The 24,561-nt window shown below is 51.7% G+C and overlaps 1 protein-coding gene across 5 annotated transcripts in view; it reads right to left on the reverse strand.

Moving 5' to 3' along the window:
• dlg1a (discs large MAGUK scaffold protein 1a) overlaps positions 1-24,561 on the reverse strand; it is a 70,559-nt gene that overhangs the window by 16,631 nt on the left and 29,367 nt on the right. For 4 of the 5 annotated variants that reach the window (XM_084675528.1, XM_084675527.1, XM_084675526.1 and 1 more), the window contains 9 exons: positions 14,748-14,801; positions 11,042-11,092; positions 10,035-10,159; positions 9,738-9,907; positions 8,776-8,912; positions 7,859-8,003; positions 6,898-7,021; positions 4,983-5,139; positions 4,623-4,725 (listed from right to left, as the gene is read on the reverse strand). In XM_084675528.1, the coding sequence (XP_084531654.1) occupies positions 4,623-4,725; positions 4,983-5,139; positions 6,898-7,021; positions 7,859-8,003; positions 8,776-8,912; positions 9,738-9,907; positions 10,035-10,159; positions 11,042-11,092; positions 14,748-14,801 (1,066 nt within the window). Of the gene's footprint in view, positions 1-4,622; positions 4,726-4,982; positions 5,140-6,897; positions 7,022-7,858; positions 8,004-8,775; positions 8,913-9,737; positions 9,908-10,034; positions 10,160-11,041; positions 11,093-14,747; positions 14,802-15,724; positions 15,887-24,561 lie in introns of all 5 variants that reach the window. The other variant, XM_084675524.1, reaches the window with a different exon arrangement.

Here is a 24,561-nt window from a genome sequence, read left to right on the forward strand (position 1 = left end):
CTGGCTTGTGACAGACTCTGTCAGACAGTGTGTGTGCGTGTGTGTGTGTGTGTGTGTAAGCCCCTTTACTGTACATAACATTGACTAATACGGCTATCATCCCCTTAAGGCATTAACACCCCTACATCTGGAGACACTCAGCACCCAGGAAGGCATCCAACGACTGTCACACACACAGACACACAGACACACACATATATACACCGAGCAAGCTTTACTCAATATGCACAGACCTATCCTTTGGAAGGCTGGTGTTCTCTCTATTGAACAGCCAATAACCATGAAGCTGTATCCATCCAGCCCAGCCCCGCTCAGCCTGTGTCTCTGTCTACGCCTGTAGCTCTGTCTAGGAAAGAAAAAGAGTCTGGGCTTTTTCCAAGGGCCATTTACAGTCTGAACTAATGAATAAGTCAACACATACATATGAAATCATTTGAATGTGCTGGAAGCATCTCGAAACTGTGCTTTCATGGGTTCAAACCAAAGGATCGGATCGGAGTTAAGTCCACTGTTGAGGGATTCAAATGAATATGACGATGTTTATCCACATTATTTTCACTTTATTTCCCTCTCTCGCTCTCTCTCTCTCCCCCCGTCTTTTTCATTCTCCGTCTCTCTCTCCCTCCATACAGCCAATTATGTTCACTGTAAGCAGCCAGCCAGTGCATAGTCCTTCTCCAAACAGTTCTTCTGTGAGCTGTACCCAGTAAGCCAGCCAGCCAGCCAGCCAGCCCTTCTGTAAACAGCTTGCCAGTGCACAGTCAGGCATTACACAGTCATTTCACACAGAGAGATACACATCTGCTGCCTCAGCTGAACCAGTCTCTGTGGATCACACACACAAGCACACTAACCCAGTTCAACAGTCAATAAGGGTATAGTATGTTTTGGACATCTAGAAAGGCTTTTTCTTTGAGCTGAATAGTCTATTACTTAGCAGAATTGTGTTTCCGAATGATGTGGAAAATTGTTGACAAATTCCCTTAATACAGACCTACCCTTTACCAGAACTAGTTCTTCGACAGACCATCTGTGATGTGTACACTGATAGCAATTAATCGTTATGGCAACTGCTGCTGTTGCTTAATGAGGTAATGAATGTATTAGCATTTTATTCCAAATGGAACGATGAGTTGACCTGTCAATCATAGCCAAGAGGAACCCCAGAGCGCCTTAGGGGATACACACACGCACACGCACACACACGCACAAACACACAGCCACTAATCTGTTGTTTACAAAAAAGGCATCTTCCTCGAACGGAAGCATCTCGACTTTAAGTATGAATGAATAACAGTGTGGATGGCAAAGGCAACATTAGCCGTCCTGACAGACGACTGGGCTTGTGCGACTATCATCATTAACAACACACAAGGCTGCCGCCGTTTCCTTCATGACTCATTTCTTTTATGAGGCTGTTTTTTTTTTCTCCCAACGCATCCCTCTCTTCTGTTGCTGAACACTTCTGCTCCATAACCCTCCTCTCAGTCCAGCCCCTTGAAAGAGCCGCAGAATGCCTGTAGTGGCTATTACTGCCCGGGCCAGGACGCTAGAAAGGACCAGATACTACCAATTTACTGATAGACTGGGAGAGGGCGGGAGGGAGGGAGAAAGTGAGGAAGTGCCAAAAAGGACAGAGAGAGAAGGAGAGATAAAGAGAGAGAAGGAGAGAGATAAAGAGAGAGAAAGAGAGAAGGAGAGAGATAAAGAGAGAGAAGGAGAGAGATAAAGAGAGAGAAAGAGAGAAGGAGAGAGATAAAGAGAGAGGAGAGAGAGATAAAGAGAGAGGAGAGAGAGAAAGAGAGAGAAGGAGAGAGAGATAAAGAGAGAGAAAGAGACAAGGAGAGAGAGAAAGAGAGACAAGAAAAGAGAGATGAAGAGAGAGGAGAGAAAGATAGAGAGAAAGAGAGGAGAGACAAAGGGAGAGGAAACAAAAGAGTATTAGATAAAAGAACAAAAGAGTAAAAGATGAAGAGGACTATAAAGGAGGACGAGGAACCGTAAAAGGAGGAAGAACTCCCCCTTATTATTATGATATCAATCGACTATGCTAAATGCATGGTCCTCCCCTTATCTTCTCCCCTCTCCCTCTCCCTCTCCCTCTCCCCTCCCCCCTCCCTCCCTCCCTCCCTCCCTCCCTCCCTCCCTCCCTCCCTCCCTCCCTCCCTCCCTCCCTCCCTCCCTCCCTCCCTCCCTCCCTCCCTCCCTCCCTCCCTCCCTCTCTCCCCCCTCCCCTCCCTCCCTCTCTCCCCCCTCCACTCCCTCCCTCCCTCCCTCTCCCCCCCCTCCCTCCCTCCCTCCCTCCCCCCTCCCCTCCCTCCCTCCCTCCCTCCCTCCCTCCCTCCCTCCCTCCCTCCCTCCCTCCCTCCCTCCCTCCCTCCCTCCCTCCCTCCCTCCCCTCCCCTCCCCTCCCTCCCTCCCTCCCTCCCTCCCTCCCTCCCTCCCTCCCCCCCCCCTCCCTCCCCTCCCTCCCTCCCTCCCTCCCTCCCTCCCTCCCTCCCTCCCTCCCTCCCTCCCTCCCTCCCTCCCTCCCTCCCTCCCTCCCTCCCTCCCCCTCTCTGCTGACCTGTGCTGAGCTGGCTGCTGGTCAGGCTCGGGGGTTTTGCTGAGCCATACGGCACGATGCTGTGTGCTGAGCGTGCCGGGCCTGCTTGGCCTGGCTCCAGTACTGTGAAGGGAGTGTGTGATTGCTGGTAGAAATAGAAAGAGCCCTGAGGAGCACTGGACACGGCCCCAGACTGACCACAGAGCTCATCCTTACACCTCCTCACTCTCTCTCTCTCTCTCTCTCTCTCTCTCTCTCTCTCTCTGTGTCTCTCTCTGTCTCTATCTCTCTCTGTGTCTCTCTCTGTGTCTGTCTCTCTGTCTCTGTCTCGGTCTCTCTCTCTCTCTCTCTATGTCTCTCTCTCTGTGTCTCTATCTCTCTCTGTGTCTCTCTCTGTGTCTGTCTCTCTGTCTCTGTCTCGGTCTCTCTCTCTCTCTCTCTCTCTATCTCTCTCTCTCTCTCTCTCTCTCTCTCTCTCTCTGTCTCTCTGTCTCTCTGTCTCTCTGTCTCTCTCTCTCTCTGTCTCTCTGTCTCTCTCTCTGTCTCTCTCCTCTTCTCCTCCGCTTCCTCCCTCCCTGCAACTTTAAGTCCCTCTCCATCTCTAACTCTCAAACTCACTGTCCTGTTTGTCTCTACTTCTAACTCCGACTTGACCTTTCTCTTCCATTTAACCTCTCTCTTCTCCTCTACAACACAACGTGAAACACACACACACACACACACACACTCCTCTACCCCGGCCAAGGTAAGACCCCTAGTTGACAGTGGCGTTGGCAGGAAGTGTGTTTGTTGAAGGGAGCCAAGGACAGGAAGTTCAGTGATCAGGAACAACCTCTCCACATGAATACATGAGGGAGTCAGATGGCTGAGCGGTGAGGGAGTCGGGCTAGTAATCAGAAGGTTGCCGGACAGATTCCCCGCCATGCCAAAATTACGTTGTGTCCTTGGGCAAGGCACTTCACCCTACTTGCCTCGGGGGGAATGTCCCTGTACTTACTGTAAGTCCCTCTGGATAAGAGTGTCTACTAAATGACTAAATCTAAATGAATAGGATAAGCACCCGCACAATCACACACGCACAATCACACACGCACACAACCTGGTGAATAGACAAGCTCATAGGAGCCTGAACACACACACACACACCAGTAAGTGGACAGAAGGTACTATTCATGGGAGAACACATTTGGTCACGAATGAGGCTAGTCACATCCAGGATCGCTGTAGGAGACTCACAACATTCACCTACACGCAACACACACACACACACACACACACACACACATACGCAAAGCCAAACACACCCACACACACGCTCACAGACACACACATCTACACACACACATTTGTACACATGGTCCGAGGAACACCTTTCAGTTTTAACAAGAATACACAGTGGCTTTTCAGCATAATGCCTTTGTCCTATTGTGACCTCTCTCTCAGTCCCCTGAGACAACACCTGGCTCTTAGCAAACAGGACACACACACACACACACACACACATTTGTGAGACCCTGAGGTGGTAGGATGCACTATTCTCACTACCCATGCGAAAAGGAGGCCTGTTGCCATGACATCAGAGTAGGTAAGCCAATCAGCAGCAGTAACCTGGTTACCGAGGTGATGACCTTCTCAACCACTCCCACTGGTGCACCCGGAGGACAGAGGCGACTCGCATGGAAAGTTCTGGACTCTCTCTCTCTCTGTGTCGGTTCACCTCTCACTGTTTATGTCTCCTTTTTGTCTATTCTCTGTCTGTCTCCATGGGTACAACACACTCCTAACAAGGTCTATGGGCAGCCTTTATGACGAGGATGGGCGGGAATGAAGTGCTCTCTCACAGGAAACTCTGGACATGAAAGCGCAATCAGCAATGAGTCCGCACTGGTTACAACTTGTTCAAAACTGGCCAGTACTGATTTTACATAAGTACATCAGTGGTTGGTGCAGAGGCGGTCCGTACTGATCTGAAGTGATTGGGAGGGCTGTTTACCCTCAGGTCTGTACTGGGCTGTGATTGGGTGGAGGTGCTTACCCGCAGGTCTGTACTGGGCTGTGATTGGGTGGAGGTGCTTACCTTCAGGTCTGTACTGGGCTGTGATGGTGACCGTCTGTCCGGCGTTCTTCAGAGCTGCTGCAGCCTGCTCATGGGTGGCGTAGCGAAGGTCCACACCGTTCACCTACGCACACACACACACACACACACACACACACATTGACACGGATCAATGAGCAGAAACGACTGGAGGCCTGGTGGGGTCGATGAGTTAGCTCCGGTCAATATAACCTGATCAATAAAACCAAAGCATTGCTATCAATCATTAATGTCTGGTTGTCTGTGTGTGTGTGTGTGTGTCCCCAGGTCTGTGTGTGTGTGTGTGTGTCCAGGTCTGTGTGTTACAACTGCACGCATGTGAGCCTGTGTGTGTGTCAGTACCGAGATGATGCGGTCTCCCTTCCGGAGCTCTCCACACAGGTCAGCGGGTCCTCCGGCCAGGATGAAAGAGATGAAGATGCCCTCTCCGTCCTCCCCCCCCACGATGTTGAAGCCCAGCCCCGTGGAGCCCCTGTGGAGCACCACCTTCCTGGGCTCCCTGGAACACACATGTACATGACATTTAGGCATTCTTATCCAGAGCGACTTACAGTAAATACAGGGGACAGTCCCCCCGAGGCAAGTAGGGTGACGTGCCTTGCCCTTACCGCTCAGCCATCTGACACATACACACACACACCGTTACACACCACATCACACACAACGACAGACCGTTACACGTCAATATAGTCACACCCCAAACCCTCACGCAGAGTTACGGGCACACACAGTACCGCGCACGTACACGGCCCAAGCGCACGCTCTTACACAGTAAGCTGTTTTCTACACACATTTGACAATAGAGGCTATCTGAGGGAGGTGAAGGTTTTACAAAAGGGCAATTTGGATTCCGGAGGTCGGAGGATGCGAGAGTGGACGTGTGGGGTCGCACTCCTTTACGGACCTATCACTGGAGCCAGCCCTCCCTCTAGAGGCCAAATACGGTACGACGGCAGCTTATCTGATCTAGTGTCGTTGACACAACAGGGGAAGACAGGAAGAGAGGTGAGGCGAGGGGAAGAGAGGAAGAGAGGAAGAGAAGTGAGGCGAGGGGAAGAGAGGAAGAGAGGTGAGGCGAGGGGAAGAGAGGAAGAGAGGTGAGGCGAGGGGAAGAGAGGAAGAGAGGTGAGGCGAGGGGAAGAGAGGAAGAGAGGTGAGGCGAGGGGAAGAGAGGAAGAGAAGTGAGGCGAGGGGAAGAGAGGAAGAGAGGAAGAGAGGTGAGGCGAGGGGAAGAGAGGAAGAGAGGAAGAGAGGTGAGGCGAGGGGAAGAGAGGAAGAGAGGTGAGGCGAGGGGAAGAGAGGAAGAGAGGTGAGGCGAGGGGAAGAGAGGAAGAGAGGTGATGTAAGGCGAGGGGAAGAGAGGAAGAGAGGTGAGGCGAGGGGAAGAGAGGTGAGGCGAGGCAGGAACTGGGTTCCCCTCTCATCCAGAACATTTAGTCATTTAGCAGACGCTCTTATCCAGAGCGACTTGCTCTGTCAGCAGAGCGACTCTCTCTAACAGCAGTGCAAATAAGCTTCTCCTTTGGACGAACGTGCTTCCCGTCTCTGACCACTAGGTGTCCCCACCGCCCCGCGTCATTCCCCTCGTCCAGTCAGCCAGTCATCACGACGCCGCCCCACTAACCCCTCCCGTCTGACGTCTCCCATTGTGCACAGAGCGCTAATATCATGGCGGCGGTCAGGTAACGTTCAAATAGGATCAGACAACAGCATGGGAGGTGTAATCCTGGTCACGACACCCCTCAGGATCTGCTCACCCAGAGACGGGAACATGCGCTTCACCCTGAGCCTTGATCCCCGGCTTAGCCCATTTGACCAACAAAAAAAAAATGAAATCAAAATAATATTAATACTCATTTAAATTAAATTTGAATAAACGACGTGACCGGGCGGAGCCTAGGCTCATGACGGCAGAGCGTATATTTTGGTAACGGCCTTGTGACGTGTGTGTGTGTTTGTGACGCTTTTCGGATAGGGCGCAAATCCTTCCATTAAAGTGGATTAAAGCCAGCGAGGGGTCTCTGGCCTGGGTGGTGTCACCCGGGAGCTGCGATGCCTGTCAGCACACCACACCACGGCCATCTGCCTCGCTGTGTCGCTGCCTCTTAATGCCACGCGCACAACACACACACAACAACACACACACACTCGTGGTGAAAGCCATAACCCTCCCAAGTTCAATGAGAGAAAACGGGGAGAGAGGGCCTTGGGAGGTATGTGTGTGTTTCTGCTGGAATACTCCACAGTCTCAGCTCACCTTGTGAACTCATCGTCTCCCAGCATGCTCCGGGGCAGGGGGGAGTAGCGGCCCGGAGTGGGAGGGGTGAGAGGCTGGCTTCGGAAGGCAGGGCTGATATGGTTATCCAGCTGGGGCGAGTAAGCTGTGGGACACACACACACACACAAGGTCACATGACCCAACCACAGAGAGACGTTGACCAATGAAACACAGGAGAAACCAAACACACACACACATACAATCATACAAAGTCATATTTGACCAAATCAGTTCTACTGGTGTTCAGGAACATGGCGGACACGCCGGTTGTTAAAGGGTTCGGGGAAGGTTGTTAGCACGTGTGGCTAATCCTTAAGGCTGTTAAACCGAGGAGGCTCTAGGCTCAGATAACGCTAATCTGATAGCTCTCCTCACCTAGAGAGAGACAGAGAGACATGAGGACTGGGCAGCCCCTGCTATAAAGCACATGGTTTATGTCTTCCAGGGAGGAGCTGTTACGCACAGAGATGAGGTCAAACACCAGCTGTAGCTCTGGATGAATGATTTCAGATTAATCAATAACATCCATCTGAAATACTCCACCCACTCCCCCTCGCTATAAAGCAATAAGACACCAGTAAGTCAACCAGTCAGCCAGCCAGCAGGGTCAGTTGTACTCACAATAATGACAATGTGACAGATGGTCTCTGGGGCAGGGCTGGACATGGCCAGATAAGTCAAACAGGGGGCATATGGGGGAAATGTGTGTGCATGTGTGTGTGGGTGGGTGTGTGTGTGTGTGTGCATGTGTGTGTGTATGCATCTTATCAGCGTCACATGTTCTTCTGTGTTTCCTGGAACTTGTCTCTTGAATGTGTCCGTGTCTGTATGTGTGTGCGCGCGTGTAAACAAACGGTTGTGTCTATCCTGGAACCTGTGGACTTCCCCGGAGCCTGTTGTGCGCGCGTGTTTGTGCACGTGTGTGGCGGTGCCCACTCACAGTTGGTGAGGTCTGGGGGTGGGTAGCTGTCGTGGAGGAAGAGGCTGGCGGGCTTGGCCACCTTCAGGTACACTACGTCTGGGGTGTTCTTCAGCGCTGCCACCGCCTCCTCGTGGCTCACCTCCTCAAGGCAGGAACAGTTCACCTGGACACACACACACACACAGGCACATACACACACACAGGCACACAAACATGCACACACAAGCAAACACAAGCACTTAAGCCAACAAGGTCAGCTGCTTAAGTCGACAACATGTGCTAACGTCAACAAACTGTGTATCATTCTTGACCGCGACAGAAAGCGGTACCCGACCTTCTAAGCAATGCTACATTTCAGCAAACTGTCAGTTCACTGGTACCAAATCAACCAATGAGTGGAGCAGTTTGACAAACAGTGCTCCCAGCAGCTTTGAGAGCCCTGAGAGCGCTCTGTCGGAGCAGAGACGGGGACATCCTCGGCTCCTGTGAGGCAGGCTTATTAAGTAGTGTCTGGATCAAGGAGATCTGACTGAATGTCTGTTACTGCATTGCTCTGTCATTGGACTCTTAATGAGCCATGATATGATCAGGGGAAGGGCTACACAGCACACAGAGTCGTGTGCATGTCTCTGTGTGTGTGTGTGTGTTGGACTCGTCTTAGGTTATAACATTACACGGTGCCTTGGCCTATGATACTCTTTGATAAGGAACTGGGCAAGTTTTTATTTGAATTCATTTCAAAGAGTGATCTGTGCTTGATTGATCTTGCCTGGCTTGCACAAAAAACCCAACAGGGGTTTCCTACAGATAGACCCGATTGTGAGTGTGGGGCAGTGCTATATGCATAAGGGGGAGGAGCTTATGCATAAGGCGGAGGAGCTATATGCACAAGGGGGAGGAGCTATATGCATACGGGGGAGGAGCTAGCATCTTACGGCCAGGAGCTTGTCTCCGATCTGCAGCTTCCCGTCCTTGTGCGCCGCCCCGCCCTCGATGACCTTGGTGACGTAGATACTGTTGTCTCCTGGGACATGTTGATTCCCTACTCCTCCAGCGATGCTGAATCCTAGCCCTGGGAGATGGAGGGGGGGGTGGGGGGAGGGAGAGAGAGGGGGGGGGGCAGAGAGAGGGGGGGGGAGAGGGAGAAACAACGGCCGGTTATTTCAGCAAAAGCCTCTTAAAGCCGTCGCTGCAGATTTGACAAAGTCAGCAGAAAAAGTCAAACATACGGCCTGATTTAGGAAAGAGGTATTGGCCCAGTGACCTAGCCCCATGGTGACTCTATTGAGGAGGGGGTATTGGCCCAGTGACCCAGTCCCATAGTGACTCTATTGAGGAGGGGGTATTGGCCCAGTGACCCAGTCCCATAGTGACTCTATTGAGGAGGGGGTATTGGCCCAGTGACCCAGTCCCATAGTGACTCTATTGAGGAGGGGGTATTGGCCCAGTGACCCAGTCCCATGGTGACTCTATTGAGGAGGGGGTATTGGCCCAGTGACCCAGTCCCATGGTGACTCAATTGAGGAGAAGGTATTGGCCCAGTGACCCAGTCCCATGGTGACTCTATTGAGGAGGGGGTATTGGCCCAGTGACCCAGTCCCATAGTGACTCTATTGAGGAGGGGGTATTGGCCCAGTGACCCAGTCCCATAGTGACTCTATTGAGGAGGGGGTATTGGCCCAGTGACCCAGTCCCATGGTGACTCTATTGAGGAGGGGGTATTGGCCCAGTGACCCAGTCCCATGGTGACTCTATTGAGGAGGGGGTATTGGCCCAGTGACCCAGTCCCATGGTGACTCTATTGAGGAGGGGGTATTGGCCCAGTGACCCAGTCCCATGGTGACTCTATTGAGGAGGGGGTATTGGCCCAGTGACCCTGCCCAGTGTTGACTCTGACCTTTAGGTCCCTTCACCAGCTTGATGTCCAGGAGCTTCTCGCTGAGGGCTTTCCTACGGCGGACGTAGAGCCTGACGATGCTGCCGGCGTCCTTCAGGGCCTCCACCGCCCGGCTGTGGGTCACCTCCCGCACGTCCACATCGTTCACGCGCAGGATACAGTCGTTCACCCTGCACAGGGGTCACACAGGGGTCACACAAGGGTCACACAGGGGTCACACAGGCACGATACACCGAAGCCAGGGCATGTAGTCAGAGACTGATTGGTTGGTGACCAAACAATGGGGTGTGTTTGTACCTCAGCCTGCCGTCCAAGGCCGCGGCTCCCCCAGCGATGATCTTGGTGATGAAGATGCTGGGGTCTTCTCCGATGTGAGGGTTGTCTGTTCCTCCTGCTATACTAAAGCCTAGGCCTGAGTTACCCTACACACACACACACACACAGAGGAAACACACACGTAATATTAAAAACAATAAAGAGCACGGTTACATCATACATGTTTAGTGTACTGTTTATAATATAACACAGAGACTGGTGTTGAGTTTGTGAGGAGAAAGACTCTAGTTAGTCCAGAACCTTCTTCTTCATGTGTAATGGTGGAAGTGTGTCAGTGCGTGGGTAGGGGGGAGGATGCATGTGCCATGAAGAGAAGTGCTATAGTGTTCGGTCTGGTCTGTGTGTCGTATGTGTGGTTTGAGGCGGTGTGTGTGTGTGTGTGAAATGTGTGTGTGTATGCTTGGGAACAGTGTGTGTGTGTGTGTGTGTGTGTCTCGGGCTCTGTCTCATTGTGTCTTACTGCAGACCTAGTGATGCAGACAGAGCAGCTAACTGAACCAGGTCACTGGAGAAAGGAGAGGAGGGCCCTAGGGTGAGGAGAGAGGCAGGGAGGGAGGCAGGGAGGGAGGGAGGGAGGCACGGAGGGAGGCACGGAGGGAGGCAGGGAGGGAGGGAGGGAGGGAGGGAGGGAGGCAGGGAGGGAGGGAGGGAGGGAGGGAGGGAGGGAGGGAGGGAGGGAGGGAGGGAGGGAGGGAGGGAGGGAGGGAGGGAGGGAGGGAGGGAGGGAGGGAGGGAGGGAGGGAGGGAGGGAGGGAGGGAGGCAGGCAGGGAGGAAGGCAGGGAGGCAGGGAGGAAGGCAGGGAGGCAGGGAGGAAGGCAGGGAGGCAGGGAGGGAGGCAGGGAGGCAGGGAAAGTTCCTGCTCTTTGCCATCCCTCGTACTGAAGTCATACAAAAACTCCACTATCTTATGTCTCTTTTTGACAGGAACTGATGTCTGTGGGAATGATACCGTGTGTCATTTTCTCACCCGTTCCAACGTTATCTCCTCATATTCATAATCTGCTTCTGTTCCGTTTACCTGAGAGAGAGAGAGAGAGAGAGAGAGAGAGAGAGAGAGAGAGAGAGAGAGAGAGAGAGAGAGAGAGAGAGAGAGACAGAGAGAGATAGAAAGAGAGAGAGAGAAAGAGAGAGAGACTTCAGAAACTATAATTTCAGAGGAACATTCATACTGTACACCAACAACAAAACGTGTTAGATAGTCATAACATTCTCCCTTCCACACAGGTAGGTTCCTAACATCCTCTTTCACTTTTACTATCAAAGACCAAGGGGCCAGGTTAGGGCTGGGCGGGCAGAGGAGGGCATGGCTGAACAACACAGAGCACAGCACAGCAGCAGCAGAGTTTTCTGAGCCTAATTCTGTGTTCCTCTGGGCGCCGCAAGGGATCATCTCAGTGGGATTACAGCTGATAGCCCTGTTTGGACAGAGCGGATGACAGCCGGCCTGTTCAACCCACCAGAACACACTCCCTTCACTACCCTCACTGCCCCAGTCAGACCAAACACCCCAACCAATGCTTTCAAACCACTTCTCTGCTCAATCACAAGCCCTGATAAAACATTGGCCCACCACTGCAAAAAAAAAAAAAACCAAAACAAACAAACTACTACAAACGCTGAGGTAACTAGCGACTCCGTGTCTACTCTCTCCACAGTCCCCATGGAAACACCTACACCCTGACGGTCAACTCTGAATCAAAGAAGAACCCAACCGATTTATCCTCCGACAGATACAACGCCTCATTGCTGAATCACACCCTGCCCATCTATTCTATCTAAAAGCGAAATATCAGCAGATGTTGAACGTCAGCGATGGGTGCGTGTTTTAGAACGGTTGTTGTGACATCGGTTCAATGCCAGGCCCCGCTCGGTGGAGAGAGTGTGTGTCCTCGAACCACCTCCACGACACCCTGTCCTCCTGCTGACTGTATCCTGATGTGACACGTCTGAGTCAGACGGATAAACGCGGGGATGAAACGATGAAATCACACGTCAGCGTAATCCCATCACGGCTTAATTAATGACACATGCACGGAGGCTATGAGGACAGTTTACGCTCACGCGCCGCGAGGGCCAGAGGGCTATGTTGCTGTCGTCGAGTAAAAACTGTTATTTACTTTATCCCGAGCCATCCAAGTTTTGGAATATTTTTGAATATGATGGCATGATAGCAGTTGGAAACATATGATCTGACTGTACACATGAAAGAAATGCTCCGTAAGTACGGAATGTTTTGCTCTTAAAACCACCCTCAATTTAGTATAGTTAGATCGATACATATGGGATGAACATGAAACTACTCTTACAACACTAGTACACACACACCTGTGAACACACTCATGTGCTTCATCTCTCTCTGCCCGTGCGCGCACACACACACACACACAGTCTCACAAACAGACACAGAGCTTTAGAAATCCCAAATAAAAGTTGAAGCAGTAAACACACACAACAGATAATCTCGGGTTACAAGACCAGCATGAGTTACACAAGGCTATGTGCTCTGGTTGAATGGAGGGATGGATGGAGGGATGGATGGAGGGATGGATGGAGGGGAGGATAGAGATGAGAGGGAGCCTATAACTAGGGTTTAAGCTCTCTGATAGGACTTTAAATACAAACTGGCTCTGCAACAACAAATCTGGCCCCAGCACTGGCACACTGTATCATAGTGACACTCTGCACTGGCACAGTTATGTATGAAAGCTATTTGTAGCATACGGACACTACACTGACATCATTCCGTATGTATGCTATACTTTAGAATACTAACACTGTAATAGATACAGTTGTGTATGTATGCTACAGGTAGGAGGAGAGAGAAGTACAGGAGAGGGAAGTGAGGGAGGCGGGAGTGAGGGAGAGAGGAGGGAAGAAGAAAGGAGGGAAGGAGGCAAGACTGAGGGACAAAGGAGTGAGGGAGAGAGGAGTGAAGAAGAGAGGAGGGAAGGAGGCAGGAGTGAGGGAGAGAGGAGTGAAGGAGGCAGGAGTGAGGGAGAGAGGAGTGAAGGAGGCAGGAGTGAGGGAGAGAGGAAGGAAGGAGGCAGGAGTGAGGGAGAGAGGAAGGAAGGAGGCAGGAGTGAGGGAGAGAGGAGAGGAGTGGAGAAGAGAGCGGAGTTTCTCCAGATGGGTGGAGGCAGGGAAAGCTGCACCTTGCCACTAACCCGACTACTGCAGAGATAACAACATAAACAACACCGCCCGACACCACACCACACCACACCGCCCCCCCCCCCCCCCCACACACACACACACACACCTATCCCTCGCTAGGCTTGCTGGCACCCACAAGGCACAGGTGTAGGAGCAGACAGACATATAGACAGACGTTGAGAGTGACAGACCAAGAGACACAGTGACAGGCAGACTGTAGACACGACAGGCAGGTGATGCATCTGAGCCAGATATTTCAGAGGAATACCTCATGATGGCAACTCTTTTCTCTGTCCCCCCTCCCCCTACCCCTTTAGCCTCTCAGCTAACCTCTCCCTGCTCACAGATCCAGTCATAGCAGCTTTAAGGACATGACATTGTCTTACAGTAAGACAAATGTACTGTAGAAATGTGTACTATTCATGACACTTTGAAAGGCTAGTGTTCTGTTGCCTACTGGGTCTTCTTGTACCATAGCAGCACACGCTACCCTTATTCCCCTGGGGTATAACAGGCACAGACACCAGCCCCCCCACATGCCACATGCCACGTAATCTCAATAACTATAATCTCAAACTCAACCCAAGGCATTTTACTGCCCAGATTAGATTATGTATAATGCCCAGCCTGGCTCACAGGCATCTGGCTGTCAATGCTATGCTAACTATGCTAACTCCCCTATGCGACAACCTCATCTGTGAGTTGTATTCTTCGTATCCAAACATTGATTAAAAGGTCGACGACAGGACTAAGAAAGCTGTTTGCGTTATCGGCCTTGACCGGTCGGACGCTGATACCAACTGTTGAGGCAAAGAACGCCCAACTCCGGTCGCTGACATGGATTAGAAGATTATATCTCCTATGTGGCTCTCTCACGAAAGCCAACGACTATTCCTCCGAACAAAACCAATATTCTTTATTCCCTTTCCCTTCAACCAACAATTAATAAATGACATGGTATTGAACAGGAATATGAGTAGCCGTACGTCACACATCAGAAAGTTACCTAACAATCACCACTTAGTTAATTGTACAGTACACAGTAGTACAATAGGATCATGTCCCGGTAGATTTGCGTTCCATTGTTGGAGGTGGGGGATTAGAAATGATAATGAGAGGGAGTCAGATGGTTGAGCGGTTAGAGAATCGGGCTATTAATTAAAAGGTTACCGGCTCGATTCCAGGCCGTGCCAAATGACTGTGTGTCCAAGGCACTTCACCCTTCACGCCGCGGGGGAATGTCCCTGTACTGTTAGTTGCACTAGATAAGAGCGTCTGCTAAATGATTGCATGTAAAGATGAGTTATCGCAGTGAGAACCAGGGAGAGCGAATCAGGTAACGTCCTGCCCTGCCCAAAGAGAGATCGTGCGCCACTAAGGCGGGTTCGCTACATGGTGGGATCACTTTTCGGCAACACCACATATAGTCAACTGCACAGTTATGGAACGTTTGGATAAATGAATACGTGTCATCACTGTTAGAGGGTGCTCTGCCAGAATGAGAGAAAAATCAGACTCACATATGGGGGAGTGTCCAGGCTGTCCGTGTTGATCACCACAGGGGGGGGGTTTGCCTGGGAGAGGGAAAACACACAGGAAGTCAGGTGAGCTCACGTCTGCTTTGTTCGCGAGCACTTTCTAAGGGCATAGGATTCACCCTGCCACCGACAAACACTGAAACCGACGAACCAACCGGGAAAAGCAAGCAGAGAAACTTACTCTTCGCATGTTTTGGTACAACATTGTGATTGTTGTATGGGCCGGAGATCAACTGGGCAGAGCAGGGAACTACCCTCCACCGCATGACATTCTGTCCTATCGAGTCCAGTCCTGTGTAGTCCAGTCCTGTCCAGTCCAGTCCTCTCCTGTCCTGTTTGGTCCTGCCCTACCTGGTTCTGTACTGGGTCGTCCTAGCCAGTTCGTCCCTTCTGTCCCACCCTGTCCCCCTCTGTCCAGTCCTATTTAGTCCCGTCTCCTCCTGTCCAGTCTTGTCCAGTTCTATCCTGCCTCGTCCTATCCTGCCTGGCCCTGTCCTGGGCTGTCCAGTCCTGTCCACTAGGGTAGGCCTGGAGCCCAGAGGTCCATCTGTGCCCCACGCATCCTCAGCATCCACACCCGTGTCGAGGCACAGTCACACCCCTCAGACCGTCCACCCTCCAGCAGCTCCAGAACCCCCCCCAGGTCTCCCAGGATTCCCTCAGAACGGAGAAGCACCAGCAGAGGTGGAGCTGAACCAGAGAGAGGAAACCAGAGAGAGAGAGAGAGAGAGAGATGGAGAGAGAGAGATAGAGATGGAGAGAGAGAGATGGAGCGCGCTCCGCAGAGAGAGTCCAGCTGAAAGCTCCCCTAGCCCCGGCCACGTCCAGTAATCCCTCTGATTCCAGCACCGGCACCAACAGCAGTCCGAAGAGCAGTGACCAGAGGGGCAAGCTTACAGCGCTGCCACAGAGGCAGGGAGGAGAGGGAGGAGAGGGAGGAGAGGGGCGGGGGAGAGGACCTGTGACGCAGATGGAGAGGAGGGCGGGGAGATGGCGACGGGAGTGGTGGGCGTGGCTTCCTCCGGTAGGGTTGAGGGCCGCGGTGAGGGTGCAGTGGGGGGCGGGGCCTCGGTAGGGATCACGGGGATTATGACAGCTGGGGGAGGAGCCACATCTGCCTGCTAAACACAACCATGGGGGGTCAGAGGTTAGATTGGGACGCTAATAGGAAAAGGGTGGCAGGCTCCATGGAAGCACGCAACATTGACGCAACAACAGCAACATCCAAACAGATGTTGGGATGCTGGGTGGAGAGGGGGAGGAGCAGCGGGAATGAAAGTGGGGGGAGGATTGAGAAAGAGAGAGAGAAAGAGAGCGAGAGACAGAATACGGTGTCAGATCTGAATGTTCTGAATGGATGTTGTTGGTGTGACAGGACTGGCCGACAGTTGCAGCTGCTGTGTGTGTGTGTGTGTGTGTGTGTGTGTGCGCGTGCGTAACGGCTGTGAGGATGAGAGGGAGGGTGTGCAGGCAGGAGCAGGCACAGTCCTCTCAGCTTCTCCATTGATAAGAGTCGGCAGGATTAGCGTGGAGCCCCCAGACCCTGACAGGCTTTATTCTGCCACACAGCACTCTGGACGGCAAACATGCAAATCCTCTTACCCCCCACGCCCGGCTTGGAGGAACACCAGAGGTAAACAGGACTCTTAAAGACGCGACGCGACAAGCCGTTCAAACGACCAATCGCACGGCCAGTTTGATCAAACACAGGGTCACAAAGAGGAGGCAGACTCCGTGAGAGTTCTCGTGGATCTGAGAGAGTGAAAACCTGTGTGGAGGGCAAGCAACGGTTCACCAAGGCCCACAGTGAAGGGGCCCAACACAAGCTAAGACCCCCCCCTCCACTGTCAGGTCACCCGACACTCGGATCGTTAAGCAGTCTCAGAAATGTTATCGAAACAAAGAAATTATACGATGCCTTTCCGTAATCATGATACCCCTCCATAAATGTTCCCTGCCCCCCCCCCACCCCCCTGTCAAAGCAGGCTGCATCCTGCCATGTCACCCATTGACAGCCCCCCCCCCACCCCCCCCCTCCAGTGGAGCTGGCTGTAATCCTATTACATCCGCTAGCTCCATTGACAGAAGTAGCCATACAGCAAGCAGGGCCAGTGCGGGTGTTATATAACTGGGATGAGCGTGTATGTGTCTGTTTATGTGTGTGTGTGTGTGTGTGGGGGGGGGGGGGGTGTATTGGACCTGACAAAGCATGGCCAGTAGGACACACTGTATACACACACACACACATGGTGAGAGTATCTTATCATCTGCCAACGATCCTCATCAGTGACTATGAACACAAAGCAGCGTTCAATTTCAAACAGTTTTGAAGTGTGAATACAACTGTGTGTGTGTGAGTGTGTGTGTGTGAGCGTGTGCGAGTGTGTGTCCTTCCTGCCGAGGCCACTGTGTCAGCACTGCTAGACAAAACATCCCTGATCTCCCACCATGGGTGAATGTGTGTGTGAGGGGGTGAAGGAACCGGGTTTCTAAAGAAGTTGTTTACAACATGCATGTTATATTAGTGTGTGCAGCAGATTTTATATATATATTTTGCCTGCAGCCCTACAAGCCAGCCATACCGCCAGCTAGCCAGCCAGCAAGCTAGCCAGCCTACTAACCAACAGCTATCCATTCTACCAGCTGGGTAGCTAGGAAGCCAAACAGCTACACCCCCACACACACACACACACACCCATAGACTGATGTGCCTGGTCGATCCATAGCTGACGTCCGTGGCAAGCGGTGCTTTATGTAAGCGGCTGGTTCCAGAGCAGCCTGTCGGCACGACGCCGTGCCGGCCGAGCCTGACGGAGGTGAGGCGTGGCCTGGATCAGGACGGAGGGGCAACCCCCCCCCCCGCCCCGCCCCCGTCTCACAGACCAAACTCACCTCAAACAGGACCTGACTGAAGTGGAACGTACCGCTGGGCTAGCTCACATGGTGACATGCGCACACACAGCAGCCCTCACACGCATAGACACACTGTAGTATTGACTGACTGGCACACACATATACACTGCGGTATTGACTGATTGATTCGAACACTGTACTAAGCCAGTCTAGCTAGACTGGACCGGAAGCCAACCAAAGTGAGACTATGTTGGACCAGAATGACTGAAAGTGATGTAAAACAGTTCAAATCTTCACCGTCAACTACAAATACACACTGATCAGTCAAATGTGCAAAAGTACAATTCAAACTGATCCTTGATCTGGTGCTGGTCGTAGCTTCTACTACAGTATAGCAACTTGTTTCAATCTCTCTCACTCTCTCCGTCTCTTACTCTCTTTCTCTAGCTCTCTCTCTCACTCTGTCTCTTACTCTCTTTCTCTAGCTCTCTCTTTCTCTAGCTCTCTCTTTCTCTCTCTCTCTCTCTCTCACTGTCTCTTTCACCGTCTCATATTCATTCTAATAAGATAGAGCATGATGTTGATCTAATAAGAGTGACCATGGCAACACTGTGTACTCGCTCTGTCCAGCATTTTTTTTAACTCCACGCTTACAACACACACACACACACACACACACACACAGGGCTATGTTTTCCTTTTGTCAGCTGCAGATGTGCCGCTTTCCAGCCCTCATTGTTGATATTGCTTAATATTATTAGCAACCTGAATAAATTTAAAAAAACACTCAATAACATGATTCCAGGATTTAATTGCAGGATCCTTGCATTCTCCCAGGGTTCCATCCCGGCAGCGCAGCAGAGACTTCCTGTGGGAGCCTCCTCCATGTTGGTTTCTTCACACAGAGAACGTCAGTTATTCTCCATCCTGCTAGATCCCTCGAAACGCATAAACCCCTACGGTGGCTTGGAGAGAGAGAGAGAGAGAGAGTCCTCTCCTCACGCCCTCCAAATACCCCCACCTCGGACCCCTCGGACCCCCCCCCCCCCCTCCTCTGTCCACACCTACCTGCATCTGTGGAGGCTTCTCCAGGGAGTGGGTGGTCCAGGCGTTCTGGGCCGCCCACCTGCCCCCGACCTTGGCCTTGACCTTGCTCTTGGTGGGGCTCTTCTTCACGCTGTCCCTCAGGTTGGTGAACTTCCCCCGGCTCCTGCACTTGGACACGGAGGCTGGCAGAGTACAGGAGCTGTAGCTGGCCCTGGGAGCCTGCAGGGGGAGCTGTGGCGAGGCCAGCGGGTGGAGGCTCAGCGGAGGGGTGTGCTGCATCTGGCTGTGAGGATGGTGATGGTGGTAGTGGTGATGCTGCTGCTGCTGTTGGAGCAGGTGCTGGTGGAGCTGGAGCTGCTGGTGATGGTGGTTGGGTGATGGAGGCTGCGGGACAGGCGAGTGTAGCTGCTGTTGGTGGTTTGGAGTCTGTAGGTGGGACGGAGATACTTGCAGCAAGGTTTGCTGTTGGTTCGGTGAGTGTGGTTGTAGTTGATGGTTTGGAGAATGTAGTTGAAGGTTCGGAGAGTGAAGCTGTAGTTGATGATTCGGAGAGTGAAGCTGTAGTTGATGATTCGGAGAGTGAAGATGTAGTTGATGATTCGGAGAGTGAAGATGTAGTTGATGATTCGGAGCGTGAAGATGTAGTTGATGATTCGGAGCGTGAAGCTGTAGTTGATGATTCGGAGAGTGAAGCTGTAGTTGATGATTCGGAGAATGAAGCTGTAGTTGATGATTCGGAGAATGTAGTTGAGGGTTTGGAGAATGCAGTTGTAGTTGATGATTCGGAGAGTGCAGTTGCTGCTGTAGTATCTGATGTTGCTGTAGCTGGATCTGCTGCTGCTGCCTGTGAATCTGGACCAGTTGGTCCTGGTTCTGAAGGAGTCTCTGGTGAACGCGGGCCTGGGGCTGGGGCTGTGCCTTGGCCTGGCCAGGCTTCGCCTTGCCCTTACCGGATCCACAGCCCTGTGGAGGCCCGCAACAGAACTCGTGGTTGTGGAAATAGGTGGTCATGGTTGGAGATGGAGACAAGCGAGGCTGGATGGAGCAAGAGATGGAGGCTGAAGTTGGAGGTCCAGAAGGGAGACGAAAAAAGAAGCAAATCAGGGCGGAGGACGAGGTGGAGACGAAAAGTATGAGTGGTCCAGAAGAAGAATGGATTCTGTCTTCCTTCTCTCCTTTCTTTGGCGGCTGGTCTAGCGGCGTTCCACGGAGAGAGGACAGAGCCGGTCTTTGAGCGTTCTCTTCACTCTCTCTCTCTCTCTCTCTGCCACACTCTCTCTCTCTTTGCCACACTCTCTTCTGCACCGCTTCCCTCTCTCAGCGTCTCTGCCTCTCCGTCTCTCTCGCTGCGTCTCTCTGCCTCTCGTTCCCCCTCGCTCGCCAATTAATGAGCTCCGGTGGGCACTGCACATGACAGCACCCAGGCATGAATAATCAATGCGGAGCACAGACAGTGATATGGGGCTCAGCGCTTGTCTGTGGAGCCTGACATAGGGAGGGAGGGAAGGAGGGCTGGGATTGGTCCATTGCTACCGGTTCCACTTACGTCCACAAGCTTTTGTTTTTACTTCTCAGAGCATTAGAGAGCAAAAGCCTAAAGTGAGGCCAGGTCAACTGGAATGAATGCACTGACATAGTGTGTGTGTGTGTGTGAGTGAGCTTTTGTGTGCATGTGTGTGTGTTTGTGCATGGCCACACTTCTGCATACGTGTGGGAGTGCCTGGGCGTGTATGTGCTGGCCTAGTTCCCCGCCCGTTCACTTGTCCTGGTGACCACCATCGTGGTCAGGGCAGCGTGGAGCATGGAGGGGGGAGTGGTGGTGGGGTCTGTGAGTTAATCCTGATCCAAGCTGTGGTTACAAACATGCTCTCCGGACGTGAAAGATGCTGCTCGCCAGCGGGGGCTGCCCCTAGCCCACAGGCGCAACATGCACCACGCTGAACTATAGTTGGCTACACTCCTCAAAACGCGTGGAGGAGAACCGCAAAAACAGCACGTCATGGTTTAGGGAGCTCTGCAGAGTTTTTCTAGTTCTATAAGCCAGGAACAAACCATAAAGGACAGGATTTTTCGAGGCGCCTAAATGAAAACTATAGATAAAATGCCACGGACACACTTAGCTGGAAGACATAGCTAGCCTATGGTATACAGAGTGGTCCAGCACACTCGTTAGACCCATCCAGTGGCCTGTGTTCACCAGGCTACATCTGATATTTGAGGGAAAAGTCAGATGCGTCTGAGAGACGGCACTTAAAACCAGAGCCAGGGACATCTCCCAAGGCCTCGCTATAGAAAGAGCATAGGTCGACAGACGGACGGACAGACAGGTCGGTATTTCATGTACTTCATGTGTGCATCCAGCCATCGCGAAGCTGAAAACAGGTTAACTCACTCCTCCGGTGGAGAGGGGCACTGATGGGTGTCATGGCTCGCCCCGGACCAGAGACGAGTTTACTGTTGACTTATTCCTTTGTAAGAGAGAGAGAGGGGGGCAGGGTGCTCGGGGAGAAATGTACTATAGTAAGACCCCTATGTAAAGTGCTAGCACTGGGGGCTATTTCAGCAGCATGTAGTTAGTGTGTGTGTGTGTGTGTGTGTGGCAGAGAGAGAACCACTGCTGTGTGTGCGTGTGTGTGTGTGTCTATTGCTCTGTGTGTGTGTGTGTGTGTGTGTGTGTGTGTGTGTCTATTGCTCTGTGTGTGTGTGTGTGCCTATTGCTCTGTGTGTGTGTACTGCATGAGAGGCCACAGTGAGCAGGGAGAATGAGGGGGGTAGGGGGGAGTTAGCATCTCAACGCTAACAGCCACCCTCTCACAAAGCCCTGGCTGGAGAGATGAGGAGGGATGACATTAAATGGAGGGGGGAGGGAGGGAGGATCGGGAGGGGAAGATAGATAAATGGACATACACACTGACAGAGAGAAAAGGGGGGGTTGGGGGTTGAAAGTGAGATTTAGAGCGAGCGATCCAAATGCTCTTTAAGGCAACACAAATCCTTTCTGTAAAACAGGTCCTTTTTGGAGGGTTGTGTAAACAAGCTAGTTATTAGAACACAAGGCAAATACATTCAAGCTACTAATAACCCCTGAGTCACTGACTGGCCAGGTGAATGATTACGGGGTGGGTTTGTACAGTATGTTCCAGCTCACTACATCACAATGTAAGAAACTCAGATTATGGTGGTCACACACATACAGCCATGCCCACCCATGTTGACGAATACCCAGCATGTCAAACGCAGCCATGTTGGTGACCCTTAGCATTAGGTGTGTAGCAGCTAGCGGTTTTATGGGCACACTGGTATACGCCTGCGCCGCTTCTTACATCACACTAGTATGCTCACTCTGCTGTTCCATATACCACTGAACCGTGTCTTAAGCTCAACATCGCCCCCTACCTCTGAAGTCATTAACAGCAAACCAAAGACTCCTGGGAACAGTCTTGTCAGAGTAGACATCTGATCTTCTAAATAGCAGCATGTCAACACAGGACTTCTGGTTTGGGATCTGTTCAATTGAACATGAGCCACTGATCGTACATCCGATGCTTTACTCCCGATAAGAACAGGGCCAGATCTTCTGCAACAGATGGGGACTAACCGCGAAGGCGAACTGCAATCCTCATTGCAATTACTTCTGAGGATTTCAGTTAACTCAAACAAACCCCAACTTTTGTATTTGGGCTTCCTATTCACCAACTCTGGAAAACAGAGTGAGCAGTATCAGAATTTCCCAGCATGCCTCCCAGAATTGAGGAGATGGGTATGGCCTTAAACTAATCCTGACCTCAACTGTCGTTGTGACGCCTAAACTCAAGCTCCCAGGCTGCAGCCGCAGAATTGATTTTTAGTCTGTAGTCTAGCAAAAAAAAAACATGTACACCAAAGTAGGAAGGAGAAATAGCGGCCCAGAAAAGCTTTTATTTTGAGTGGTAGAGGCATGAGACGGGAGGGCATGAGACGGGAGGCTGCAGGCTGCAGCCATACACTCTTGGAATTGAGGGTGAGAGAGGGCTTCGAAGAGGTGTCCAGGGTGTAATACCGGTTCTAAACACCGGGGAGTGGCAGAGGCCCATCTGAACAAGCACACAGCTGGTCTATCAGTGATGTCCTGAAATATATGGCTATACAAAAGTATGTTTAACTACTTATTTTTCCATGTATAAAAAGCATTTCCTAAAGCTGCTAATTAGGGTTAAGGTTATACAGCAGTAATCTATTAGAAACTTAAAAGACGGATTTAATGACATGTCATCACCAGTCAACTTATTGCAATCCATAACTTCACCACGGGTACCAGAAGTCCAGTAACAGCAGAGTACAGTGCCGACACAAAGAATCTGGGCTTCTGAGTTCAGCCAACGCAACACATGAAACTAAACACTGCCAACCAAATAAAGGACGTGCTTAATCAGTGAGTGGGCCTTCACATAACTCTTGCCCTGCATTAAACCCCCTGCTGCCAGTCACGGCTGAAGAGAAGGCGGAGTGCACCTGAGAGCCTCTTAAGATCCACCGGCCGCCTCGCTCAATAGCACAAATACCCCACTAGAATGTTCCACCGTGGTCAATAACGATGTTAGCTGGATAGACACTTAGCTCGACTATGCAATAGAGCATTATTACTCATGGGTGCCATGACAGAAGATCCTAAGAGACAACAGATACAACGTAGCGATATCTACAGCAGCCATTATCCTGCTCCCATCTCACCGCTATGAAGCATGCACATTACAATCAGGGCCAGATAGATTAGTGCTTGTATGTGTGTGTGTGTGTGTGTGTGTGTGTGCATGTTTGTGGGTGTCGGCGTGTATCTATGTGCGTGTCTGATTGAGATGTACTGTAGTGTTCATTTTGTTCACTGTGTCTGGTAGCTGAGATGTGGTCACTTCACAATGTGGCTGGTAAACAACACCATTCCTTGACTTCGGACTCTTCTATGCACTTACAATCTTTCATCTTCTGTTGTTCTTTGTTATGCCCCATTTGTACATCACTTTAGATAAAAGTATCTGGTAAATGAATAAAATATGAATATAAATCACCAGACTTTCACGTTGCTTAGACATTCATTTTTATCAACGAAGGATTCCTAAACCATCAGGGACATATCCTCTAACGGTCCTGTCTCTCCTCTCTGCATCCCTCCATCCCTCCTCTCTGCATCCCTCCTCTCTCCATCCTTCCTCTCTGCATCCCTCCTCTCTGCATCCCTCCTCTCTGCATCCCTCCATCCCTCCTCTCTGCATCCCTCCATCCCTCCTCTCTGCATCCTTCCTCTCTCTATCCCTCCTCTCTGCATCCCTCCTCTCTGCATCCCTCCTCTCTCCATCCCTCCTCTCTGCATCCCTCCTCTCTGCATCCCTCCTCTCTCCATCCCTCCTCTCTGCATCCCTCCTCTCTGCATCCCTCCTCTCTGCATCCCTCCTCTCTCCATCCTTCCTCTCTGCATCCCTCCTCTCTGCATCCCTCCTCTCTGCATCCCTCCATCCTTCCTCTCTGCATCCCTCCTCTCTGCATCCCTCCTCTCTGCATCCCTCCTCTCTCTATCCCTCCTCTCTGCATCCCTCCTCTCTGCATCCCTCCTCTCTGCATCCCTCCATCCTTCCTCTCTGCATCCCTCCTCTCTGCATCCCTCCTCTCTCCATCCCTCCTCTCTGCATCCCTCCTCTCTGCATCCCTCCTCTCTGCATCCCTCCTCTCTCCAGACCGCACAGACACATCCGTATCTGTTACAACCTGATCATGGCTGTTGACTTGGGGTGGGGGTATTACTAGTGGCTGTATCACTTGAACTTTGTTTGGTTCCAGTGTGTCTGTATGTGTATGTGGTTTGTGCGTGTTTGAATTGGACTTGACAGTTGGCACCGCCAGTGGAAGATCCTTCAGGTAGGAT

The sequence above is a fragment of the Hypomesus nipponensis genome, chromosome 16 (genome assembly GCF_054491055.1).
Source record: "Hypomesus nipponensis isolate SF chromosome 16, ASM5449105v1, whole genome shotgun sequence".
NCBI lineage: Eukaryota > Metazoa > Chordata > Actinopteri > Osmeriformes > Osmeridae > Hypomesus > Hypomesus nipponensis.